This window comes from Elgaria multicarinata, chromosome 5, assembly GCF_023053635.1.
Source record: "Elgaria multicarinata webbii isolate HBS135686 ecotype San Diego chromosome 5, rElgMul1.1.pri, whole genome shotgun sequence".
In the NCBI taxonomy this organism is placed as follows: Eukaryota; Metazoa; Chordata; class Lepidosauria; order Squamata; family Anguidae; genus Elgaria; species Elgaria multicarinata.
Window position 1 is genome coordinate 75,197,480 of NC_086175.1, and position 23,442 is coordinate 75,220,921.

At 40.9% G+C, this 23,442-nt stretch overlaps 1 protein-coding gene across 1 annotated transcript in view; it reads left to right on the plus strand.

The window, feature by feature from the left end:
• URB1 (URB1 ribosome biogenesis homolog) overlaps window positions 1-23,442 on the plus strand; it is a 69,522-nt gene that overhangs the window by 23,541 nt on the left and 22,539 nt on the right. Inside the window, exons 13-25 of the mRNA XM_063126689.1 lie at window positions 766-888; window positions 3,100-3,212; window positions 4,992-5,105; window positions 7,298-7,414; window positions 9,191-9,329; window positions 11,030-11,203; window positions 12,058-12,242; window positions 13,348-13,572; window positions 13,996-14,175; window positions 15,928-16,771; window positions 17,443-17,635; window positions 19,545-19,728; window positions 21,928-21,986. Of these exons, the coding sequence (XP_062982759.1) occupies window positions 766-888; window positions 3,100-3,212; window positions 4,992-5,105; window positions 7,298-7,414; window positions 9,191-9,329; window positions 11,030-11,203; window positions 12,058-12,242; window positions 13,348-13,572; window positions 13,996-14,175; window positions 15,928-16,771; window positions 17,443-17,635; window positions 19,545-19,728; window positions 21,928-21,986 (2,650 nt within the window). The remainder of the gene's footprint in view (window positions 1-765; window positions 889-3,099; window positions 3,213-4,991; window positions 5,106-7,297; window positions 7,415-9,190; window positions 9,330-11,029; window positions 11,204-12,057; window positions 12,243-13,347; window positions 13,573-13,995; window positions 14,176-15,927; window positions 16,772-17,442; window positions 17,636-19,544; window positions 19,729-21,927; window positions 21,987-23,442) is intronic.

Genomic DNA, 23,442 nt, shown 5'->3' on the forward strand with positions numbered 1-23,442 from the left:
CAAAACACTGTTAATGACCTCCTGTAGGAGTGATGCTTTTAACAGCATTTAATCAAATTCTAAAAACTGAGCTCCTGTTTCAAGAAATCTCTTGGGTGATCCTGTGACAGTTTCCGGGCTGTGCATATTTCTGCCGTTGCCAAGTTTGTGTGGATGTCAAATTCGACATTATCATTGGTGCTGCAGATGTTTTCCAAGCAAAGTTATCCTGTCCTCAGCTTCAGCTCTTGCTGCATGAAGAAAGGCTTGCAACAAAGTGGCTGAACTGGTTTCCTATGGGAAGCAAGTGGAGTTGTCCAACTCTGTACCACTTGAGTCTTAACCCTCTCCCTTCTGCCGCTTTTAACCTGGCATCCAGCAGGGTGAAACTATTGTGAAGGCTCTGAAGAAAGCAGCAGAAATAATCCTACCCATGTCTTTTCCTTCCTCTATATATCTCATCCTCTTTGCATGAGAACTACCCTGTTCAGGGGTTTTTCTATCCAGTACTTTTGCAACAATGCTGATGGTGGTTCCTGTCCCACTCCAAGGACCAGAACGAGGGGGTCAGGATTAGGCTGTTAAATCTATAAATGTAGCTCCACAATCATGGTGTTACTTGGTTACTTTTTAAATTATATCTGGTCCTGGCCACTATTTCTCAGGGTTGTGCTATGTCTGTAAGAGGAAAAGAATATATAATCATAACTTTATTAGGATGGTATTTACTTTTCTTTGGAGTTTGTGATTTAAAAATCTGTTAATATCTTTTACGGTTTTTTCTAGGCTCAGATGATGCAGAAACTACTCTATTGAAAGCTGTCTTACTTCATGTTATATGCCTTTACCAGCAAGCTGTTCCCCACTTAGTAGCACAGAGCAACTTTGACTTTAGCAAGTTAATAAAAGGTAATTTTAAGTTCACTTAAAAGTATGGGGGTGAGGAACACTTTGAAAATCTCATGTATAGAAGAGTGTTTACTTTGGCATGCAGATAATCCTGGGTTAAATTCGTGAGATCTCCAGCTAAAAGGATCAGATAGGAAACAATCACAGTCCATTCTAGCTGCGACTTAAACACCAACTTGCTGGGCAGACAGTAGCAGATTGTACCGCATAGCTCCATGATTTGGAACCCTTCCGGCTGCTTATTCCTGCATCCTAGGCTGATGTTAATCACAGAAACAAGTTGTGCTTATCTCTACCACCATGAGGTTAAAAACATACATTTCATGTCATGGTGGTAGAGATAAGCATAGCTGTTTGCTGAACCGTGGTCATGTTTTTCTTTCAAATTCTATGCAGTGAACATATATCAAAGCTATCCTTCCTTTTTAAAGGGAAGAACAGAATGCATCTCAAACAGAAGTATAACTACAGACTAATTCTGATATTTACATAAGATCTAAAGCTACAATGCTTACACTAAGAACTCTAGGACAGGGGGTGCACAGCCTTTTTGCCCCAGGGGCTGCATTTATGCTGGCTTGAGTTAGGAGCTACACACACACGCATGCACACACATAACAGTGATCTCGATACAGAGAGTTCTTACCTTGCTGCTAGCATTGGCAAGGAAAGAGCAATCCGTATCAGGATCTCTTGGGAAGGGAGTTGGGGAGTATAGTCAGTGGGGAAATTGACTGTGTGTGTGTGTGTGTGTGTGAGAGAGAGAGAGAGAGAGAGAGAGAGAATTTTGCAGTGGTGGGAGAGTGGGGTGGCTAAAATAAAGGCCTTGGGTAGCCACCTTGGGCTCCTGGGCCAAGGTTGTGCACCACTGCTCTAATAGTTCTCCTGAAGTCAGTGGGACTTAAGGTTGCCAGTAGACAAGAAACACCCACCACCTGGCCTGTTTCTGTGTTTAACAACAACTTAGTATGCACAAATAAGAAGGAAAAGTCTTTCAAATCATAGAGATAGATGATACTATCTACTCCTGTATTATATAAAGCTGCTCTTAAAATCTCAGCTACAATGAACCGCAACACATTATCCTATACTGTATGAAAACATTGACTTCAGTATTCTAGAGAAAACTTAGCTGAAGTTCTTGGAGTTCCCTTGTGCTTTGTTAGCTGTGGGAAGTATCCTGTTTCAATTTATGGGTGATGCTACTCTCCCAAATCACTAATGTCTTAAAAATGATGCTGCATCTGCTGTTTTGCATGATGCTTGTTCAGGTGGACATGACCAACTTGGTGCCACTTAATGCCTTAAGCATTTTTTAATACATCTCTTTTGAGATGTATTAAAAAATGCTTAAGGCATTAAGTGGCAAAGAGTTGGTCATGTCCAGCTGAACAAGCATCATGCAAAACAGCAGATGCAGCATCAGACTTGACCTTGGGGGAGCTAGGGGTGGCAATGGCCGACAGAAAGCTCTGGCGTGGGCTGGTCCATGAAGTCACGAAGAGTCGGAAGCGACTGAACGAATAAACTACAAAAGTAGCCAATGTTTGTAACTGTCTTTTGGGGCTATTATCCATAACCTCTGTTTAAATTTATACTAGGCTACTGCAATGTGTTTTACTTGGGGGTGCTTTAAAAATAGATCAGAAACAGTAGGCTAACTAGAAGCAGGTACCTTCCTGGTACCTAAAGAGCTCAATTGGCTCCCAGTTCATTTCTGAGCCAAATTGAAAGTCCTGGTGCTTATTTTTAAGGCCCACCTGTCCTGGGCCTTGGATACTTGAAAGAAAGCCTGGACCACATCAGTCATGCCATACTCTTGGGTCATCTAATGAGCTCGTCCTCCAGGTACCCCTCTGTCTGGCAGATTGGGGAGAGGGCATTTTTGGGTGCGGTGCCCTGCCTTTGGAATGTTCTCCTCAGGAAGACTCACCAGGTGTCTCTTTGATGTCGTCTGGGCACCAGGCAAAGACCTTATTTTCCCAGGCTTTTAAATCCTTGTTATGTGTGATGGTGCTTTGAAAAAACTTCTTGACGTGTCATGCTTTTGCATTTTGTAGCTTTAGTTTGTCCTTTTATTGTTTGTGTTTTGTTGTTTTCATTGAAATCCTGTAAGCAGCCCTGAAAATACAGTATAGAGGATAAAATACAAATCAGTAATATTTTGGCAGAGGGTAGACGTGTTACAGTAATACTGTTTTCACACCACAGGTATTGTGACTGAAAAAGGACTGCGACAGGAGATCCCTCCTGTTTTACAGCATCACATTCTCCAGGTGGCACTGGAATTGCCTGCAAATAAGTTTTCCTGGTTCAAAATACAGGTATGGGGGTGTTGGGGGCAGGGTTAGGGCTCTCTCTCATCTTCTAAGATCAGTTGTGTGCTATCCTCTCCATTTTGCTGTTTTTAACCTCATCTTTCGATCAGGAGCACGTCTCATTTTCTCAGTTATATTCATGTCACATAGGAGAAGAACAATGTGCTAGTGGTAGGACCAAAACCCTGAATATGCTTGTAGACAGGAGATGGCAAGACGTATAATAAATGCTGTGTGATGTTCCTGGCTCTTAAAACTATAGGCCTACGCAGTTTCTCCCTGCTGGCATTGCCCTGCTTTGCTTAGAGTTATTTTCTGAAGGGAAGAATGGAGAGAGCTTCTCCTTGATTAAATGTGGAAGGAGTGGCACACTTATCTTCAGAGAGCTGGCATTTGGAAGAAGAGGTGATTTTGTGGTTATACATTTGCAAAGGGTAGGAGAGATTCCGAAGGTGTCTACTTGTACTGTTTCAAGTTTAACAAGGGGTGTGATTATATTTTTCTGTTTTGCACACACGGCGTGGACGTGTGCTAAATGAAAGAGTATAAAGTGAAATGCATTGAGACTGAGACACTGGATAAACAATAATGTTGTTTTGCCCTTAAGTAGGTGTGCAAAACGAGCTCGTTTGGGAGACTTAGAAATTTACCAAGAGAGCTGTTTTCTGTGTGAGGTTTTGAATGAAGGCAGGGGTATTAAGACCAGGTGAGCATTCAAAGTAAAATCCCAGAATTGGGCAATACTTTTATTAGGACCAAATAAACGTAAGTCAAAACTGCAGACATAATAGGATTAGGCTGTGTTAGGTGCTATACAGTTTTTAGGCTGCAACTTGGAGTGCAGTGACAAAGAAGCAAGTAATGGTTCATCCCCCATTTTTGAAAATATAAAACCCAGCAGCTGTTACTTGTTCGTTGATCCCAGCAATCCCAGGTGCAGCTTGAAACCTGCATAGCTCCAGTACTACCTACTTCAATTTCCACTCTTATTTTAAGACTATGGCCATGTTCGCACGTCATACTAAACTATAACTTGACACAATATTCACGAGACACAGCAAGCCCCGGGTTTGCTCGTTTCTGCCCTTTGCTCAGTTCAGAAGCTGTAGTTAACCACAGTTACCTTTAACCATGGTCTGAAGTTGGCTTGTTTGAAATTAACCTTGGTTAGTATTAACAACTGTTTGTTGTTCCAGATGATGTGGCAAAACATAGTTAACCAAAAGCAAAAGCTTCCAAACTCTTCTTCCCTATTACACTGGGGGTGGGGTGGGGTGAGGAGCTAGGATGTGTGATCTGGGTGCTCACTGCAGCTCATTCCACATTGCATTAAACCATGATTTAACACGACATGTGAACACAGGTTATGATTAAATGTAGGATTGTGGCTTCAATATCAAACTAGACTTTTCTCTCTTTCCTCACTATCCTCTTTTCCCTTGCTTTGCTTATCATCCAGCTTAATGAACTTAAAACCTTGCTTGCTTGATTTGTCCTATAATAGTATTGCCTAGCTGGGGATTTTGGCATTTTTCTTATGGATCAACATGGCCATCTCTACTTTTAGTATTCAAAGTAAATAGGGGATGTGAAGAAGTTGACTTATTTCATATTACCCTATTAGTTTTTCATCTTGTACCTCATCTCCTCTGTGAATACAGGCTAGGTGCTCCAATGTCATGTTTTAGGCTTCAATATCAGTTACATTGTTTTTAGGCTTTGGTATCTGTGGAGAGTCCCAGAACAACTTTATCAACTCTAATCAGTAAAAATATGCTCTTTTAGGATGAAGCCGAGAAGGTTTGTGCTGAAAGATCCGTATTTTATTTACTAATGAAAATGTTTGTAACAAGCAACCACTCACAGCTCAAAAAATCAACAAAGAAACTGATTATTAAGGTGAGCAAGAGCTTTTATATAATTATTCTAGTTTTATTGTTTGTGGCCACAGAAAAGCTGTTGACATTGAACATACTTTAGAAGTTTAGCATTATAAATGAGCACCTTTCTCTGTTCTGAATATACACACTTTCATGTGCATTTATTCTAATTACTGAATTTTGTACACATTTATCCTATTATATGCATTTTTGTATGCATTTCTCTTCATGCATACAGTGGGGAAAATGCACACAAAATGTATATAATAGGAGAAATGGATACATTTTTGTCTGCATTTCTCCTAAGATATGCATTTTTTTGATCAGAGAACTTTATCACAAAATTCAGAGAATTGTGAAAACTGTAGGATAATTGTGTTCTGGTTCATGTATTAGTTTGGTTCATATTAAATGTAAATTAAATTAAATTCTCCCCTCTCTCTCACTGCAAGCCTCTAATCTTCTAATTACACAGACAAAATAGCCTCAATATAATGAAATAGAGACATTACATTGCCTCTTCTTGCCTTTTTTTCAATGAAGACAGCTAATGCATTTATTTCTAGTAAAATCAGTCATTCAGTCTTGTTGTTCTCAATGAAGGGCCATAACAACCAGAGAAGGACACAGTTGTTGACACATTTAAAGAAGGACAGAGTAAAAAGAGTTGCACAAATTAAAGTCACGCTCTCAAATTTCTTCCCCTGATTACTGGGGCAACATGTAACATTTGCTTTGATAAACTGCCCCTGACTTTAGCATCTGCCAGCACAAGTGAGGGTATTTTCTTATTTATTACTTTGTATTTACAATCACACCCCATTTTATAATGGATAGTCCTATCAGCTATCTTGTCAGGATAGGGGTTAGCAGGTCTTTTCTGGGTTTTATGCACAGAGAGAACAAAACAATAAATAATGTGGGAAGTGTTCCGCCATGTGGGCTCCACAAACGCCAAGTCTTGTTTCGTAAACAGCCTTGGCACGCCATATTTCAGTAGCCATTGTTTGCATAGTCTGGAAGTGTCAGGCTGTGAATGTCTTCTTTAGCTTACAAGGGGTAAGATCAATTGAACCGTGACAGCAAGACTATTTAACAAATCTAAATGTAACATTTGCACAGCTGTCGGATCAGAATGAGCATTCGTATATTGAAGCAGAAAGTTCACTACGACAGAGCTGAGTGCAGTCAGTTGGGAGGAGGGAGAGTGCATTTTATGAACAATGTTGCCCTGCAAAATGCACATCTTTTTTCAGCAGCCTTTCAGGTTTTTTGGAAGTGAACCTCTCCCGTCTCCCCCCCCCCCACCCGCCTGGATGGATGCTGTAGAAAGGGCCCGTGTCTCTGATACACATTCAGGTGGCTCATTTTTTGCCCAGCCATGCCTGACATTTCAGTAACAGCCACTGTAGGGCCATGTGTGGGTAGCCCTGCAACATAAGCTGGGATTCTGCTTGATCAGCTGTTTCACAACGTGGGGGTAACAGATAGGGTTATTTCTAACCTCTCTCTCCCCCACCTGAGCAGCAGCTGATGGATGTGATTGCAGCTTGTATAGTCCTGGCTGTTGGACTGGGCATGTGCTTTCCCATCTAGGTAGGAATGCCTGTGTGTGGAAAGTCTGCATTTGTGTATACATGGTCTCTAGCCTGGATTGAGGATGGCTTCCATATACATTTTAACAGTTCAGTTGTTCACAGTATTAATGGATGGAAACAGCATGGAAGGCTCTTGCAAGATTAACCTCCTGGATTAGTCAAGGAAAATGGTTAGGAGGGAGAAACAGGCAACACTCAAATAACCCTAAACAACCCATGGGTTATTTCAGGGTTGTTTAACCCTGAAACAATGCCTGCTTCCTGGGTTGGTACGACACAACAAGCCATGGCAAGCCAGGTGACCACATGTGCCATGCAAAAATGGATGCCCCGCTGGTACCTATCACAACCTGACAGCCCCTATGGGTAAATTAACCCACTGTGGGCTGTTGTGTTGTGCAAACCAGGTCAGAGAAGTCTTACGTACTTTCAACCGCCTTTTATTTCCATTAAATATAGTATGTTTTAAAATAGGGGGCTTTTAGTTAAAAGGTCATGGTAAAAACTACCCTGCCATCTGCTGCTGTGCTTTGTTTAAACCAAGCAGCCAAAATGAGAGTTGCTGAGCAAAAATAGCAACTGAAAGCTTTGTATAATAATTGTTTCTTAACAGGTTTTGCACGACAGTGGAGTGTTTGAGTACACCTGGAAGGAACTTGAACTGTGGCTTGAACATTTGGATAACACAGTAGAAGTCAAAAAGGAAGCAGTGATTCAGTTTTTGGAAAGGGTAAGAAATGTGCAAATTAGTCAGATTAACAATGCCAAGAATAACATTAGTGGGAACTTATTACCATTTGCTATTACAGAGCAAAATGTTTCAAACCATCATGAATGAATTCTGAGAACTCACATCTGCTAGACATGGAAAGGGGAACAAAGGAAATGAGATTAAAAGAAAGGCTTTTGTTGGATATTTCCACTACAGTGGGTAGCGTTGATAAAAGAGTGAGGATGCCTTTCGCCATCAACTTTATATATTGCTCCATTAGAGCAGAGTGAACAAAGAACGTGGAAAGGAAAGGCAGGTTATGTAAACCTTTTTTTAATTCTCCCAATAACACTTTTAGTGCACAAAACTGCTTCCTTTCTCTCTTGTGAAAGCAGCAATTAAGTTTAGCATGGAGGGGGGAAAAGGCATGGTCCAGAAAGATAACTTACCAGGCAATTCAATGATCAATAATAGTTAAGAATAATAATCCCTGATTCTCAGGAACACTGCATTGTTCTTTCATAGCAGAACCAGGCTGAATAAAGGTGGTTAAAAAATCTGCAGAATACTAATTATCTATCTAATCTACTAATTGAGCAAAGTATTTATTTCAGAGATCAACTGATGTAAGGTTTTGTGCCAAATCCAGTAGGTTGCCATAAACTGTTTCATTGCAAAGAATACTTGAAGCATACGGAGTCCATAGTGATATGGTTTTCAAAGAATTGACACTTGTCTTGATATGGTCACTGAACTGAGCTCGGAGGATGGCAACAAGGGAGAGGGCCTTCTCAGTGGTTGCCCCCCGACTGTGGAATGATCTTCCCGATGAGGCTCGCCTGGCGCCAATGTTGTTATCTTTTCGGCGCCAGGTCAAGACTTTTCTCTTCTCCCAGGCATTTTAACAGCATTTAACAACGTTAAGTTTGTTTTTAATGGACCCCAGAATTGTTGTTTTTAAATGGATACAGTTGTTTTTATACTGTTTTTATGTTTTTTAAATTTTTGTATACTTTTAATGTTTACTATTTTTAATTGTTGTAAAACGCCCAGAGAGCTTCGGCTGTGGGGCGGTATATAAATGTAATAGATAAATAAATAAATAAATAAATAAATATGCTCAAATCAGATGGATTTGCACAAATGCAGGTCTCCTTGGCGGCTACACTCTAAAAGAATATGTAGATGCTTGGTGAATGGACCATGCACAGCTGGAACTTTAGAATTCTCATCACAGAGGTTCTCACCCAAGAAACTTTCTGCTGTCTTTTGTTTTATATATATATATATATATATATATATGTATGTATGTATGTATGTATGTATGTATATATATATATATAACAAAAATAATGAAACACAACTCTGGTTGCATGCATTGTTCTCCTTTGTGGACATAATATGCAGCCTTTATGCCTGCATTTGAGTTACAGTGAGATTGTTTGGACAATTGCAGGGCTAAAAAAAAGCCATGTTGGCTTCTTCCGCTGCCTCTGCGCATGGCACACACGCAGCTGGACTTAGCATAATTACCCACGATTTGCATAGTTACCCATGATTTGCATAAATACCTACAAGCCATGGGTTGTGGCATGGGTAAAAAGCCACCCCCACCATGCAATGCACTGGGTTTGGATGCCATGGTTACCTGTGCTTTATTTATGCAAATCATAGTCATACGCGTGGGGGTGGGGACAAGAAGCCACGATGAATTCTTTTACCCCTACAATCAACTGATTTTGTGTCACCTTTTATGTTTAAATACTTATAATGAATGTTCATTTTCCTTTGCAGATCTTGGTAAAACTGGTGACCAATCCCTATCCATACACAGATAAGGCAGCAGACATCGTCCAGGAAGCCAGCATTCTCCAAGCCAACTTGTTTAAACAAGACATTGACAATATCAGCCTACCAATCTCTCACATTGACGGTATGCCTGTACACATGAACGTTCGTAGGAATTTTCTGGAAGCAGCATTTCAAAAACCGGCCACTAGTTATAAACTTCTGGAGTAAAGATTAAGTCATGAACAATGAAATCATATGCATGTGTACTCGTTTCCAGGAACTAGAATGCTGCTGTTTGTACCTGCAGGCCAATTTCTGGTTCTGCTGAAGGTAGCCTTAGGGCATCTATACTTCAATGAGGCCAGATGATAGTACTCTTCCGTTTAAGGAACCCAAAGTATTATCAGCCATACCAGTGATGGTTGCAAAATGTGTTGCAACCAGTGTGTGTTGCACAGCTGTGAAATGTTCTACCACATATGCTCTCTTCCTAACATAATTTTAATACTGTCATTGTAGCACTGTTGATAACATATAGCTGACTGTTCTTGGTTCAGTACAGCAGTGTCCATGCATCTTGTTTAGCCCTGAAGTCTGCATTCTAAATGTTTAATGGAATTGTAGGTGGCAATGAGTTAGAATATCTTTTTCCCACAGCAAACACATATTATCTGAGGACTGAAAGTTTCCTGTCAGCTGTAGGCTGAGTTCAGACTGGCCTGGTTCAGACAACACACTAAACCATGCTGCTTAACCACAAAATGGTTAACGGAATGCATTAACCTTAATGCATTCCATTAACCATTTTGTGTTTAAACAGCATGGTTTAGCATGTTGTCTGAAGCAGGCCATTATGGTTTAAGCTAACTATAGTTTAGAACCTAAAGCGGGGGTGAATAACTTGTGGTGCTCCAGATGGTTTGGCCTATAACTCCCATCCACCCTAGCCAGCATAGCCAATGGTGAGGGATGATGGGAGCTATAGGCAAAAACATCTGGAGAGCTACAAGTTGCCCACATTCAATCTAAACCATGGTTTAAGTTCCAGACATACAACAAGCAAGCAGTGGTTTAGAGTTGCCTCTCTACTTTAGTTTTCTGTTCTGTCAGCTTCATAAGGTTGTATGTTCCTAAACTCTCCTATCTTCAGTGCAGTAGCCTCTGGAGGCAGAATGATGGCTGAAGCTCTTTTGTCAGTTCAAACATTCTTCCAAACCATAGATACTGATTCTGATACTGGTTTGCTGGCTGATAGGAAACCTTGGTTTGTCAATTGACATACCACACCAAGCTATAATTGCTGCCCTTAACCACAAATTTGGGGTCATGTTAGAATTGAGCCAGTGGGTTTTTCTACCAATTGCTAACTCCATTCATTTAAAATTAGGACACATCACATAATTGCCACTGAAAACATTACTTTTTAATAGATTCTAAATGTAGGACTTATTTTTTAATTTAGGACAACCTGTGATGTTTTTTCTCCACACCAATGTCATTTACGCTATTTTAAAAACTGACAGCTGCAATTACCAGTTTTTTTCGGGATGAGCCAAAATGGCATGTTGTAGACACCATGTTGTTGCAGAATAATGTAAGCAGAATTTACCATACTATATTAAGAACTGTCCAGGACTGTTCTTGTACAAGTCATATGTATGTTTGGTAAGGATGCATATGCAAGAATATGATTTACTGCTTCTACTTAACGTTACCTTTTGTGTAGTGTTACTATTTCAGATCCTTTTCTTCTGCTCCTCTTAACTATTGGCTGCCTTGTTATATATTTGGGTTCTGGAAACAACTGTCTTCCTTGGGTAAGCTTTTTCCTTTACAAACTAGATGTTCTGGATATGATTGACATCCTTGTGGAAGGCAATGAAGGCTTAAATGAAGAAATTGGATCTGCCTTAAATGAAGAAATGATTTTGAGCACATTTCCATTCAGTGCTGTTGTCCCAGCATCTTTAGAAGCCAGGAATAAGTTGCTTCTTGAATCTGATGAAAACGCAAGAGGTATTCCTTTCCTATTTTTCTATTTTAAATTCTTAGTAATATTTGCAAAGCCTTTCTCTGAGTTCTAGCTAGGAATATGAGTTGTTGCCATCATGGAAAAGGCTTTTAAGCTGCAGGTTTATTGAAGTGCCCTTACTGATTTTGGGTTTTTTACCTACTCACTTCTTTAAAACTACATGCACATTTAAAAGAAATGTCAAGGAAGTTCATAAATGTTTATGTGCTTTTAATCAATATTTGACGTGATGGAATTGACTTTTCCTCTTGGTAGTTATAAACTTCTACCTTGAAGTCCTATTCTGCAGGGAGAGAGAAAAGGAAACAGTTCAGAACATTGAACTGGAATTGGTTTAGGATTTTTTCCAGCGGAGCACATTGTGACCAAGTGCCCAAGGGACTTGCATGACTTGACATTTTAGGTAGCATCACGATCTTCATAAACCTACTCAAACTCTTTACTTAACTCAAACATAAAGCAAATAGTGTTATGGGTACTGGCATGCCTGAAGAAATGCGGAGTATAGTTCTCATGCTGGATAGGTCCTGGAAGGTTTCCACTCATCTCACTATACAGTAGGATTTTCACAAGTTCTTGAATTGCTCAGGAGTGTGGGTGAACTATGCCATTGAGTCAGCTCTGACATTTGGCAGGGCTTCTGTGCTCAGTTCAGTGAAGTATGCCTGACTTGCTGTTGTTTTCAAGTCACAGTACAATAGATTCATTCGGATTAGAAAATCCTTATCCCCTACCTGAGTGAGGAGATTTGGGCCAGCTGCTCTGTGTACTTAGGTTTGAATATTTCAGTGTAGGAAGCCACAGGACCCAGTCTGATGCCTCTTTTTCGTTTTTGCAGGAGAGATCATAGTGGAGTATCTCATTACTGTTTTCACTGAGCTCTTACATTCCCAGAGAGACCCCTTAGCTCTCTGTTTGATGTTTCAGCTCTATGATAAAGAACTCCAGTCTTCCTGTGCTCAGCTCTATCTATTCAGCCAATACTACAGTCTTTGGATACCACAGCAAGCTAAAGAAACCTTGGTAAGCAACACAAAAACTTACCAAACTGCATAATTTGGAGTTAGTTCATATTGTAACACCATATAAAAGGGAACTACACGTGCAATTATGGAACGATCTCCCCATTGAGGCCTGCCTGGCACCAACATTGTTATCTTTTCGGTGCCAGGTTAAGACTTTCCTTTTCTCCCAGGCGTTTAACAGCATATGTTGAGTTTTAACTGAGTCCAAAACGAGCTTTGGCCTGGCTGAGTGTCTAAAAATTATTTTAAATGTTAGCTGTTTTTATGTTTATTAAATTTTTTGTATATTGATTTTTAATGTTCATTCTTTTTAATCTAATGTTAATCTTTGTAAACTGCCCAGAGAGCTTTGGCTGTGGGGCGGTATATAAATGTAAATAATAATAATAATAATAATAATAATAATAATAATAATAATAATAATAATAGAAATATATTGGCCCCAAGTCTGGTTATAGTATTTGAACTTCTGTCTCACTGGCATCTTCTGGTGAAGTCAGGCACCCTGACACCCCAGTGCTGTTGCATCTTCTCTAATTACCAGCCTGTGGCACATTGGAATGATGTCATCTGAAGAGGACTGATGTCTAGTATGCTCAAAACACCACAGCTTGACGCTGAACCCAGCTTGCAATAGAAAAAGTTGGCAGGATTAAATCCACCTTTTTTGCTATTCAGTTTAGGAGCTTACAGTAAACGAGGTTCCGTACCGTGGAATTTTTTGTATATTTTGATAACTCACATCCTGCTTTCTTATTAAAGCAGTACTTAAAAGTAGCTTACAATAAAAAAAAAAAAACTCCCGCAGAAATGCAGTATAAAAGCGACAATGTTAAAATTGCATGTTCGGTATGACTGGAACAATGATTAAGTAGCAAAAGGCAGCATAATAAAACAGCTACGCAGATCTCAATAAAACAACAGATTATTCCTTAAAAGCGATTTTAAGAATGAATTCCAACGAAAACGAACTGAAAGACATCGACATAGTTTGGGAAAGGTTGTTTTATGCCTAGTTCCCTTTGTGGTACTCATTAGTTCCATCATTCCAGCATGGAATGGTTTTTCCTTAATTATTTATAATATTTTTGTTTTTTAAACAGTTCCAGCAAGGGAGAAGCGTGTGTGTAGATGAATTCTTGTCATCGGATTTCTCATTTTCTTCCCTGCTGAAGAATACTTATCAGAAAGATGTTGCTCTTTTGTTGGAAGAGGCCATGAAAAAGAAGTTAAATGAAGCTATTTCCCAGCTCCAACCTCAGCAGCTCTTGTTGGCTTCAAAGCACGTCCTGCTTTACTTAAAAGCCACAGTGGAGAATTTCAGCCATGTAAGAAATGTTGTGTTTTCTCCAGCATCCTTTGTTTATTAAAATGTTTAATTCCCCTTTTGCTAATCTTTTACTCTCACTTCACACGTTTGGATGGCAGCAAGTATGGCCGGATCTACACTAGTGCTTTAAAGCGCATTATAACAGTTTTGAAAACGGTATATGGCATGTGTCCTGGGCCCCAACAGTTGTCAAAACTGTTGGGTCCAATCCTGGCTTCCCAGTCTTCATGATATACATTGTTGGATGCACATTTATGGTTTGCATATCTTACTTTATAAGTGTACACTCAAAATGTTTTGTATGCAGTGTAATATATATAGTGGTAGACGTGGCCCTCAGATGCAGTACAAAGATGTAGTTTCCTTGCTCAGTCTTTTCCAAGCTTTTTCTCGTCCTGAAATATGTATCATTCCCCAACAGTTGGGCAAAAATTCTGGTGTTTCCCTTCTCGCTCTCTTTGTGGACCTGCTGAAGAGCCTGTTGCACAAAAGTGGTGACATCGAATTGTGTAGTCAGCAGGAACAGAAAAATGCTCAAACCGAATCTGATCTTTTTGTGGATGTAGAGACTGGGACAGCAGCAGAGGCTGGAAATGACAAGGTATTAATCTTCTGTGTAGTTAAATAGTTCAGCAGTTTCACAGAATTGTTTTCCCAGGCGCAAAAGCAACCTTGTTTTTCTGATTAAATTGGCTTTCCTCAATGAAAAGCCATGCAATTAGGAAAATAATCTGATTCTCTTTGTACTTCGGTATTTTAGACTTGGGCCCTTTCTACACCTAAGGATTATCCTAGGAAAATGGAAGGATCATCCCTGCCTGCTCCCGGGATCCCCTGTGTGTCATTTGGATGCACAGGGATGATCCTGGGAGGTGTAGAAATGGCCTTGATCATTCCAAGTTGAAATCCTGTGGATCTGTCTTCTCCAACCTGGTACCCTCCAGATGTATTTGACTGCAACAGCCATCATTTCCAGCCAGCCTTGGTCATACTGGAATTGCAGTTTAGCACATCTGGAAGCCACCAGGTTGGAGAAGGCTGCTATAGATAGTAAGACAATTGTGTGCCTTCATTTATATGCAGTCTTCCTTTCTATAGGGGGTGACTCAGTCTATTCTTTATCATAACTTCTTGGAGCCATACAATTACAAGAGTCTCTGGGTCAGCAAACACCTCTTCAACCATCTGAGGACTAGGAAGTCAGATTGGGAAGAGACCAGTAGCAGACAGGCCTCTACTTACTCAGCCTTCTAATTTCTTCTTGTTTTTGATACTGAAAATGATGTTTGAAACCACAGATTTATTTATTTTATTTTATTTATTTTATTTTATTTATTACATTTCTATACCGCCCAATAGCCGGAGCTCTCTGGGCGGTTCGCAAAATTTAAAAACATTCAAAGTATAAAACAACAGTATAAAACCATAGTATAAAATACAATATAAAAGCTCAACCAGATAAAAACAGCAGCAATTACAAATTTAAAATTTAAGATCCTTCTAGGGATGAAGTAAATTTGTTTGGGTAAAGATTGGTATTATGTCCAGAGGTCACTGATAAGGTAGAGCTGGAAAAGGTACAGAAAAGGTTATTAATAATAATAATAATAATTTATGTAGCACTTTGTTACAAAGCATTGGATAAGAAATAAAATAGGTCAGCCATTTACAAAATGCAATAAATACAATTATTCTGATAGAAGACCTTAACTGGATTTAAAAGAATATAACAAAACCTTAAAATAAAACCCATATAAAATGTGTAGTAGCCACCACAAGGACCATCAACATGCTCTACTTCAGGAACAACTAGCCAACCCCCTGGTTATTCCTGGAGTGCTGGTGAAACTGCCTTATGAAGAATGGCTGCAGATATTGGGAGTGTTTAATTTAGAGAAAAAAGCAAGTCAGAGGGGGCACGCTAGTGGTTTATAAAAATTTTCATGGGTTGAAGGAAGTGACTAGAGAGAACTTCTTTCTCCCTTGCAATACTAAAACCTGTGGTCATTCACTGAAACTGATTAGCAAAAGCTTCAATACATTAAAAAGGAAGAACTTCTTCACACAGCACATAACTAATTTATGGAATTCAATATCACATAAAGTGGTGATGCCACTAGCTTAGATCCCGTTTAAACAGGGATTAGACAAATTCATGGAAGAAAAGTCTCCGTGGCTGCCAGTCATGCTTCAGATCCAGGTTCAGAGGCAATAATATGCCTCTGAATTCCATTTGTTGTGGCATCCTAGTAGAAGCTTGTGGGTTAGTTTCTGTGGGAAATAAAATGCTGAACTAAATTGGCCCTTATCTTAACCCTTACTTACGTCCATATTGTAACCATCTCTTTTGCAGATACTGGAAGAGTTACTTTTCTTGGTCTTCAAACACCCTACGCTGGAGAATTGGTTCTTGGCTCTGGAACAACATTTTCTCCCCGCTCACAATTTAAGTCCAGTGAAAGTAAAACTGCTGTCAGCTCACCTAAATCGTGGCATTCTTGAGTTGTTGAAGGTGGGTTACCCACTGTTCCAGCACAGGAAACAACTAGTGATACTCTCCAGATATTTTGAAGCTGTCACTAAAACTGTTCTGAAGGAGTTGGAGGCCAGTAGTCAAGAAGGATGCAAGATATCTCCCAGAAGATCACTGCAGGTGGAGGCATTGCAAGAACTACACACTTACATGGATACACAACAGCTAAAAGAAGTCACGTTGGCTATGCTGCGGCTGCCCAAAGCAAGCCTGGCCACGGAGGAATCTCAAACTGTTTCCGGAAAAGGATCCTGCTTGAGCATTTATGGAGAGACTTTGGTGCAGCTCCTCACCGAGAGCTACCAAAGAGGATCCCTGAAGGGAGACCTCTTCCTTTCAAGAGAGCACATTCAAGGGATGGGCATTCTTTTGTCTACAGCGGTCACAGAGGAGCTGGAGAAAGTGTTCATGCATGTGATACAGAAAGAGCCTGTCTTCGCCCAGGCAGTCGGAGTCGATGTTCAGCTTTTCTGCCTTCATCATTCAACAGAAACATCCCTTTCCATCGTGGCTTTGCTGATTCAGTATTGTCGGACTCACTTGCTGCAGTTTGAGCTTTGGTGTCTGAAGCGGGGCACTGGCAAGTTCTTGAAAAAGAATGTGGGCCTTTTTCTGCCACTCATCAATACATACTTGGACTGTCGAGAGCAGCATTTTGCACAAGGTAACAGTGGCCAACTTGTGGAATAGTTTTCACGTTACACGCTTTTGGGGTTTATAACTATTTTGTACCATCAGTTAAGAGTATCTGCTATTAGGGCACAATCCAATGTATGTTTAGACAGAAAAAAGCCCACAACTCCCAGCATGCTGGGAGTTGTAGGACTCTTTTTCTGTCTAGACATGCATAGCATTGCACCCTTAATGTTGCAAAGTAAAGTTGTGAATGCTAGTGATACAATGTTTGGGACTTTTAGTCCAAAAATGTTTTCTGCTGTTCAAGCAAGTGGACCAGCTGATAACTCAGATTTTTTAAAAATGTGACTCATCTATTACTGTAAAACCTTGGATTTTTCCTAATTTTAAATTTTGTTTACAAGACATTCTGCCAGTCTTTGCATGTGTACATGCACCTATAATATTATCTAATGCAAGGAGCTTTCAATCAGGGCCTGTTCTTAAAGCTACCTGTTGTGATGTCTGTCTTGGTTGGTAGTTCTACTCTTGGCTGAGTAAGTTCTTGGTATCTCATTCCAAGTACTTCAGACTGCTACAATGGGCCCCTGGTTCACACACGTCCTCATGCTGGACTTATGGGCCTATGAAATGGTGACATGACAAGGCCATCTCTTTGACTGTTTTGCATTGCTCTTTCTTGTGTTTATGTCTCTTCAGCCGTTATGTCTGTCTTTAGAGAAGCTTTGTGGTTAGAACTTCTGGAGGATTTGCTGAGTAGAAGTTCTTCACAGCCATTCCCTGAGGAGTGTCAAGTTCTTTTGAAGTTACTGCCACCTTCAGAAATGGAGACATTCATTTATCTGACAGAAAAATTACCTGTAGCCCTTGAGACGGTGGGACAACACGAATCGTAAGCCTACTTAATTTCTAAGTGTAAAGGAATAAAACCATTCAGACATTTTGTGTTTATAGCAAACAAAATGGTTGTTTTCTGTTTAGAGGCTGTTCTTGCTAGGGGATTCAAAACAACGGCCCAGGTAGCTGAAAGCTAAGGGAGAGTAAAGAAACCTAGTTACTCTGGGAACCAGAAGTTTAGTAAAACTCTGCTGGTTTTCTGAATGGTTAAGAGGTTGGGAGGTGAATTTGGAATAGTGTATATAGGTGAACATGTCAAGCAGGAGTGGGGGAGACAGCTGGAAATCTTAAGATCATCTACAGGGGCCCTTCTCCGTGAGCCCCTGCCAAAGGAAGTGAGGCAGGTGGCTACTAGAAGGAGGGCTTTCTCCGCTGTGGCACTCCGGTTGTGGAATGAGCTCCCCAGAGAGGTCCACCTGGAGCCTACACTGAATTTTTGTGAACCGCCCAGAGAGCTTCGGCTATTGGGCGGTATAAAAATGTAATAAATAAATAAATAAATAGAAATCAGAAGAATAAGCTAGGACAGAGAGTGGTGTAGAGGAACCAGGCTCCAGAGGCAACAGAAGTTGAGCTTAAAGCAAAAAGCTGTGTTGCCAGCAGACTAGGATGAGCTGAAAGAAATTGCTTTATTTCTAGGTGTTGACTAAAGTTGGGCAACAAGACCAGGTTTAGATGGATGTGTTTTCCCTTTTTTCATTTCCTAACTGGTTTGTGGGGAAACTACAGTTTCTGCAAACCATCCTTGGCCTGATTTGGATGCAGTGGCAGTCGCTTGCTGCTAAATCAGAACTGAAGGCGGAAGCCGGAGCATGTAAGGGGATGGGGGGAGAGGGAGCACTGGTCTTGTACCAAGTCAGGTTTCACATTATGTGTGAACGGAACCAAAGAGATTAAGCTTTCTAGTTTTTTAATCAGATTAAAGACTGAAATCTGAACACAAGATGAATCAACAAAATCTTGTGTGATGGACATGACTCACCTGCCAGTTGCTCCGCTAAACTAGAAATGATACTAGCCTGTTGGATCCAGTGCTGGTAACGTACTGGAACATTACCCACAAGGCAACTGAAACCCAACCTGGTGTCTCTCATATGTGTTGGGAGTTATGGGAGTTGCAGTCCAAAACACCTGGAGGGACACCAGGTTGGGGAAAGGTTGCTTTATGGTGTCTCATAAATCACACCATTAGACCAGTAGAGGCTGGGCTCTGATTTCGGTGGATCTGTGAATCCATTCTAAGTTTTAGTCAAAACCAGCCAGAACTCTAAAGGAACTATCCAAACTGCTGAACCCTATCCTCAAAATTAGGTTTAGCACCTTGGATAGTTCTGGCTGATTCTGACTAAAACTCAGAAAGCATTCAAACCCCCACCGAAATCACAGACACCAGCCTTCACTGCACTAGGCCAACTAGCAGGTCTGTACTTTCAATAGGTGGAGTATTGTCATGGCTCTTGAACAAGGCCAGCTCAAGACTTTTAGCTCCCTGAAGTAGAACAGCAAATGGTGCACCCACCCACCTACTCAAGGTTCATAATATCCAAAGCCAGCCAAGTTATTTTGGTATGTGAGGCAGATCTTCCCATGAGTAACTATCTTTATCCCTTGCAGTAGAAATACAGTACTAACAAAGTAAATAGCTAACAATTTGCTCTCCTTTTATGGCACCCAAAATCTGATGCCTTTAGCAACTGCCTCACTCTGCCTCATGGTAGGGCCGGCCCTGCGCTCAGAGCATGAGACTCTGCTTCCTTAATCTCCTGGAACAGCTGATCTTCTAGCTCTAGAAAATAACGAATAAGTGTTTCCTTTCTCTTCAGTTCAAGCTTACGGCCGGGAAGTGGGGATGGGGGAATGGCTGAAAGGAACATAAAAGTGCAGCTTCATTGCTCTCTTTCCAGCTGGGTGATTGCTGATGCTGTATCAAAAGTCCTGGAGAACACTGAAGAGGAGTTGCAGTCATGGAGGAAACGCCTGCTAGCTGCCTGTATAAAATGGCTAATCCTCACTTACAGCAGCAGCAAAGAACAAGAAACACACTCAGGAACTGAGAGTGTCATGCTGTCAAGGCTAGAAGAATTACTGGTGAGGACTGGGCTTTTCTCTCCCCTTTTATTGTACAGCCCTCTATAGAGGGTGGGGAGGTATCAAGTAGAACAGATGCTGAGGGGTGCGATGAACTTCAATAATTTGTCCACTAGGGGATGCCTGTGCACAAGCAGTTGCACATGAATGTACACATTTCCTTTAAAAGATTACTCTCTACTTTTCTGTCTCTGTTACAAAGTCAGGGAGCATGAATACACCCAATGGTTCTTTGAAGCCATTTTTCTAAATATTACCCCCTCCCCCCCATCTATGCATCGCTTTCTCAAATGAAGAGAGTACCTAGTGCTCCACTGACTTTCCAGCCTTGCATAAATGACCATTGAGAAGGAATTGCTCCCATGTCTCTTGTGTACAATTAGAATTCCACTCCTTAGGGCAGCGTCACGCAGTTCAAAAAGTTTACGCACAAATATGCCTTCCACGTAAGAATTTCTAGTGACAGAAAGGGTGTGCTAAATCACAGAGAAATTTATTTAAAATGAGACAGGTAAAGATTTTCGATCTTTATATAGGCTCCATTCCAGAGAGTGCTGGATAGCTACATGATTATGATTATTATTTATAATAATTTGTATACCGCCCCATAACCGAGGCTCTCTGGGCAGTTTACATAGGATAAAAACACTTTAAAACAATATACGAAAATTTAAAACCACAAAAACATACAAAAACAAGCCCAGGCTAATTACACATTGCTAAATGTCTGGGAGAAGAGAAAATTCTTGACCTGGCGCCGAAAAGATAACAATGTCGGCGCCAGGTGGGCCTCGTCAGGGAGATTGTTCCACAGTGGGGTTGGTGGAACCACAGAAAAGGCCCTCTCTCTTGTTGCCGTCCTCCAAGCTTCTCTAGGAGTAGGCACCCAAATGTTGAGCACAGTGTATGAGTAGGTTCATGTCGGGAGAGGAATTCCATCAGGTATTTTCTTGTTGTTTTGCACTATGGCTGTTCTGTTCATCACTGTTTGCTGCCTTGAATTGGTGAGGAAAGACAGTATTATTAGGTGTGCGGATTCTGATCCAGCTAAGGCAGGGAAGCACACGTGACCCGCAGCCCCCCCCCCCCACTTGCTTTTCCTCACAGCCTACCTGATCAGCTGGGCTCCAGGGAAAAGACCACTGTGAGCAATTGCTGGGAACAGTGATCCAGATTGGGATCACTGGGCGAGGGTGCAGTAAGCAGGGAAACCCCATTCTTATCTCTGATCAATGATAAGAGATAAGAGCAATTTAAAGTTTAAATACCTTCTCTTTAACACGGTGCTTAAATTTTAAATTGCTCTTCAATTTGATTACTGATCAGAGGTAAGACCAGGGTTTTGCAGCATTATGTTCATCCACCCAGTGACCCCAATCTGTATCGGAGCTAAGAATAGGCTTCCCTAGCTTAGCTGAAGAAAGCCTCCTTCCCCATAATCCCAATGTCTCCTTCTGAGTAAAATTACATGGAACTGAGCTGTCCTTTACATGACTGAACCCCATTGTGCCGGGGCTTACTTGTGAGTAGACATGCATAGAGTTAAGCTGTGCTTGATGGGAAAGTGTCCAAATTGGAAAGAATTACGTATGTGTTTGTGAGCACGTGTGTAGCCTTTGGCCTGCAGCATAACATAGATGTGGACTTTGTGGCCAGAAACATTGTACAGAAACAGTGAAGGGATCCACCTGCAGAAGCCTGCTTCTGCATAGAGACATCTTTGCTGGATCAGTATTTCGTTTAGATGAGCACCGATAATTCTGAACAATTTTACTAGTAATTAAGTCCCATTGTTTTCAATACAATTTTGTTCCAGGTAAAAATATGTTTCAAGATATAGTCGACATAAACTGGAAGATGCATGCACTGCTGGCCTGTTTGGGATTGGGCTGCTAAACCGGTTACGTCAGGTTTAGTGCAACCTGGTGCCCACCAGAGGTTTTGGACTAAAACACCCCAAGTCTTTAATTGTTAGCCATGGTGGCTGGAGTTTATGGGAGTTGTAATCCAAAACATCTGGAAGGCACCATGTTGCCTACTCCTAAGTTATGCTTTTTTGGAATTCACTTTTCTGATGGTTTTTTTTTTTACTCTATACCACTTGCCAGATAGGAAAGCAGGATGTGTGGAAGTTATCTCAGTTTTATTCCCCCCTCACCATATGTTTAAGTGTTATGTTCCTGTTTCCTGCTTATCCAGAACTCAGTAACGGAAGTGGTTCCAGAAGACTGGCATAATTTTGTGAAGATGGGGCTCAAGTAAGTACTCTCTGATGCCTATTTCTACAGAAATCAGAATGTTTGTGACCCTGAAAGCCCATCTTTCTATATTATTTAGTACGTATCTCCCTTATGAGTCTGCCTGTGCTTTAAGATCATCTGGAAAAGTCCTTCTTTCAGTCCCACCATCTTCACAGGCCGCTTGGTGGGAACATGGGAGGGGGCCTTCTCGGTGGCTGCTCCAGTGCTTTGGAACTCTCTTCCCAGGAAAGCTAGACGGGCTCCCTCCTTGATGGGCTTTTGGAAGCAGGCTAAAACTTGTTTGTTCCAGCAGGCCTTTGGAGAGTAATTTGGTCCTCCATCTGTGTTAATGACTTGTATTTTAAACATGTGTTTTTTTAACATTTATTTTCCTAGGTTTTACAATGTATGTTTTAAACTTTATAAGACTGCCTTGAGGCCCAGTATTGGGCAAAAGGCAGGATACAAATAAATATAATAATAATAATAATAATAATAATAATAATAATAATAATAATAATAATAATATCATCTACGATCATTTCTGCAAAGGTGAGGATGCTATTGAATGTTGATGGCTAAGCTCATGCCCCAACCATCAGAATTGTTCCATTTTCATCCACCTAAACAAAATAGGCTCCACTAACATTCTTCCCCTGTTACCATTGTGAGCATGGAATAAATATTTATAAGGCTGGTCATTGTGAGGCATGGAGGTGTTTAGAGGAGTCATTTAAGCAAAGCTTGTGTGGGGTTAGGCTATAGGCCGTGCTGTGGATGTTACCTGAGTGTAGGATTGCTATGCAAGCACAGGATCTGGTGACCTGGGGCAGAATCTCAGGTTTGGGTTTTGTATCTTCTGCAGTCCTAATGGTCTGGCTGCAAAGAAGAGCTTGAAAACATACGGGGAGCTCCATTTGTGCCCTTCTTTCTACTTACCTGATTCTTGACAAAATCCCAGATCTTGGGAAGGCTCGCTGCTTGAAACAGGATTCCTTATGTAAAATAAGCAAATATTGGCATGTGTTGCTGCTTAATGAGGTCAGATGATTTCGATTTCCTGGTGCAGAATCCCATCAAGCATGCTGCAGGTATTATGGAACAGTCATTGTACAGTATCCTGTACTGCCGCTGTGCCTCCGCGTGGTCTGTTGTACAAGCGAGACCCACCACTCATGCTACCGGAAGCGGTCCAAAAAGCAACCCCGGAAATGTGTGGAAATGCTTGCTTCTGAGTTGGGACAAGTCAACGGAGCTTTGTTCTGCAATGTCTATTGACTTGCCCCGTTCCAGAAATGAGCATTTCTGCTTGTTTCTGGTGGATTTTTAAACTGCTACTCCCTGTTGCGTTAGCAATGGGCCCTGCTGGCATGTGAGCAGACTTGGATGCTGCCCATTGCTTTTAATTTGTCTTTTGTTATATGGGACCTGTTCAGACAAGATGCTAAGCCATGGTTAGGCTGCTAACCCTTTT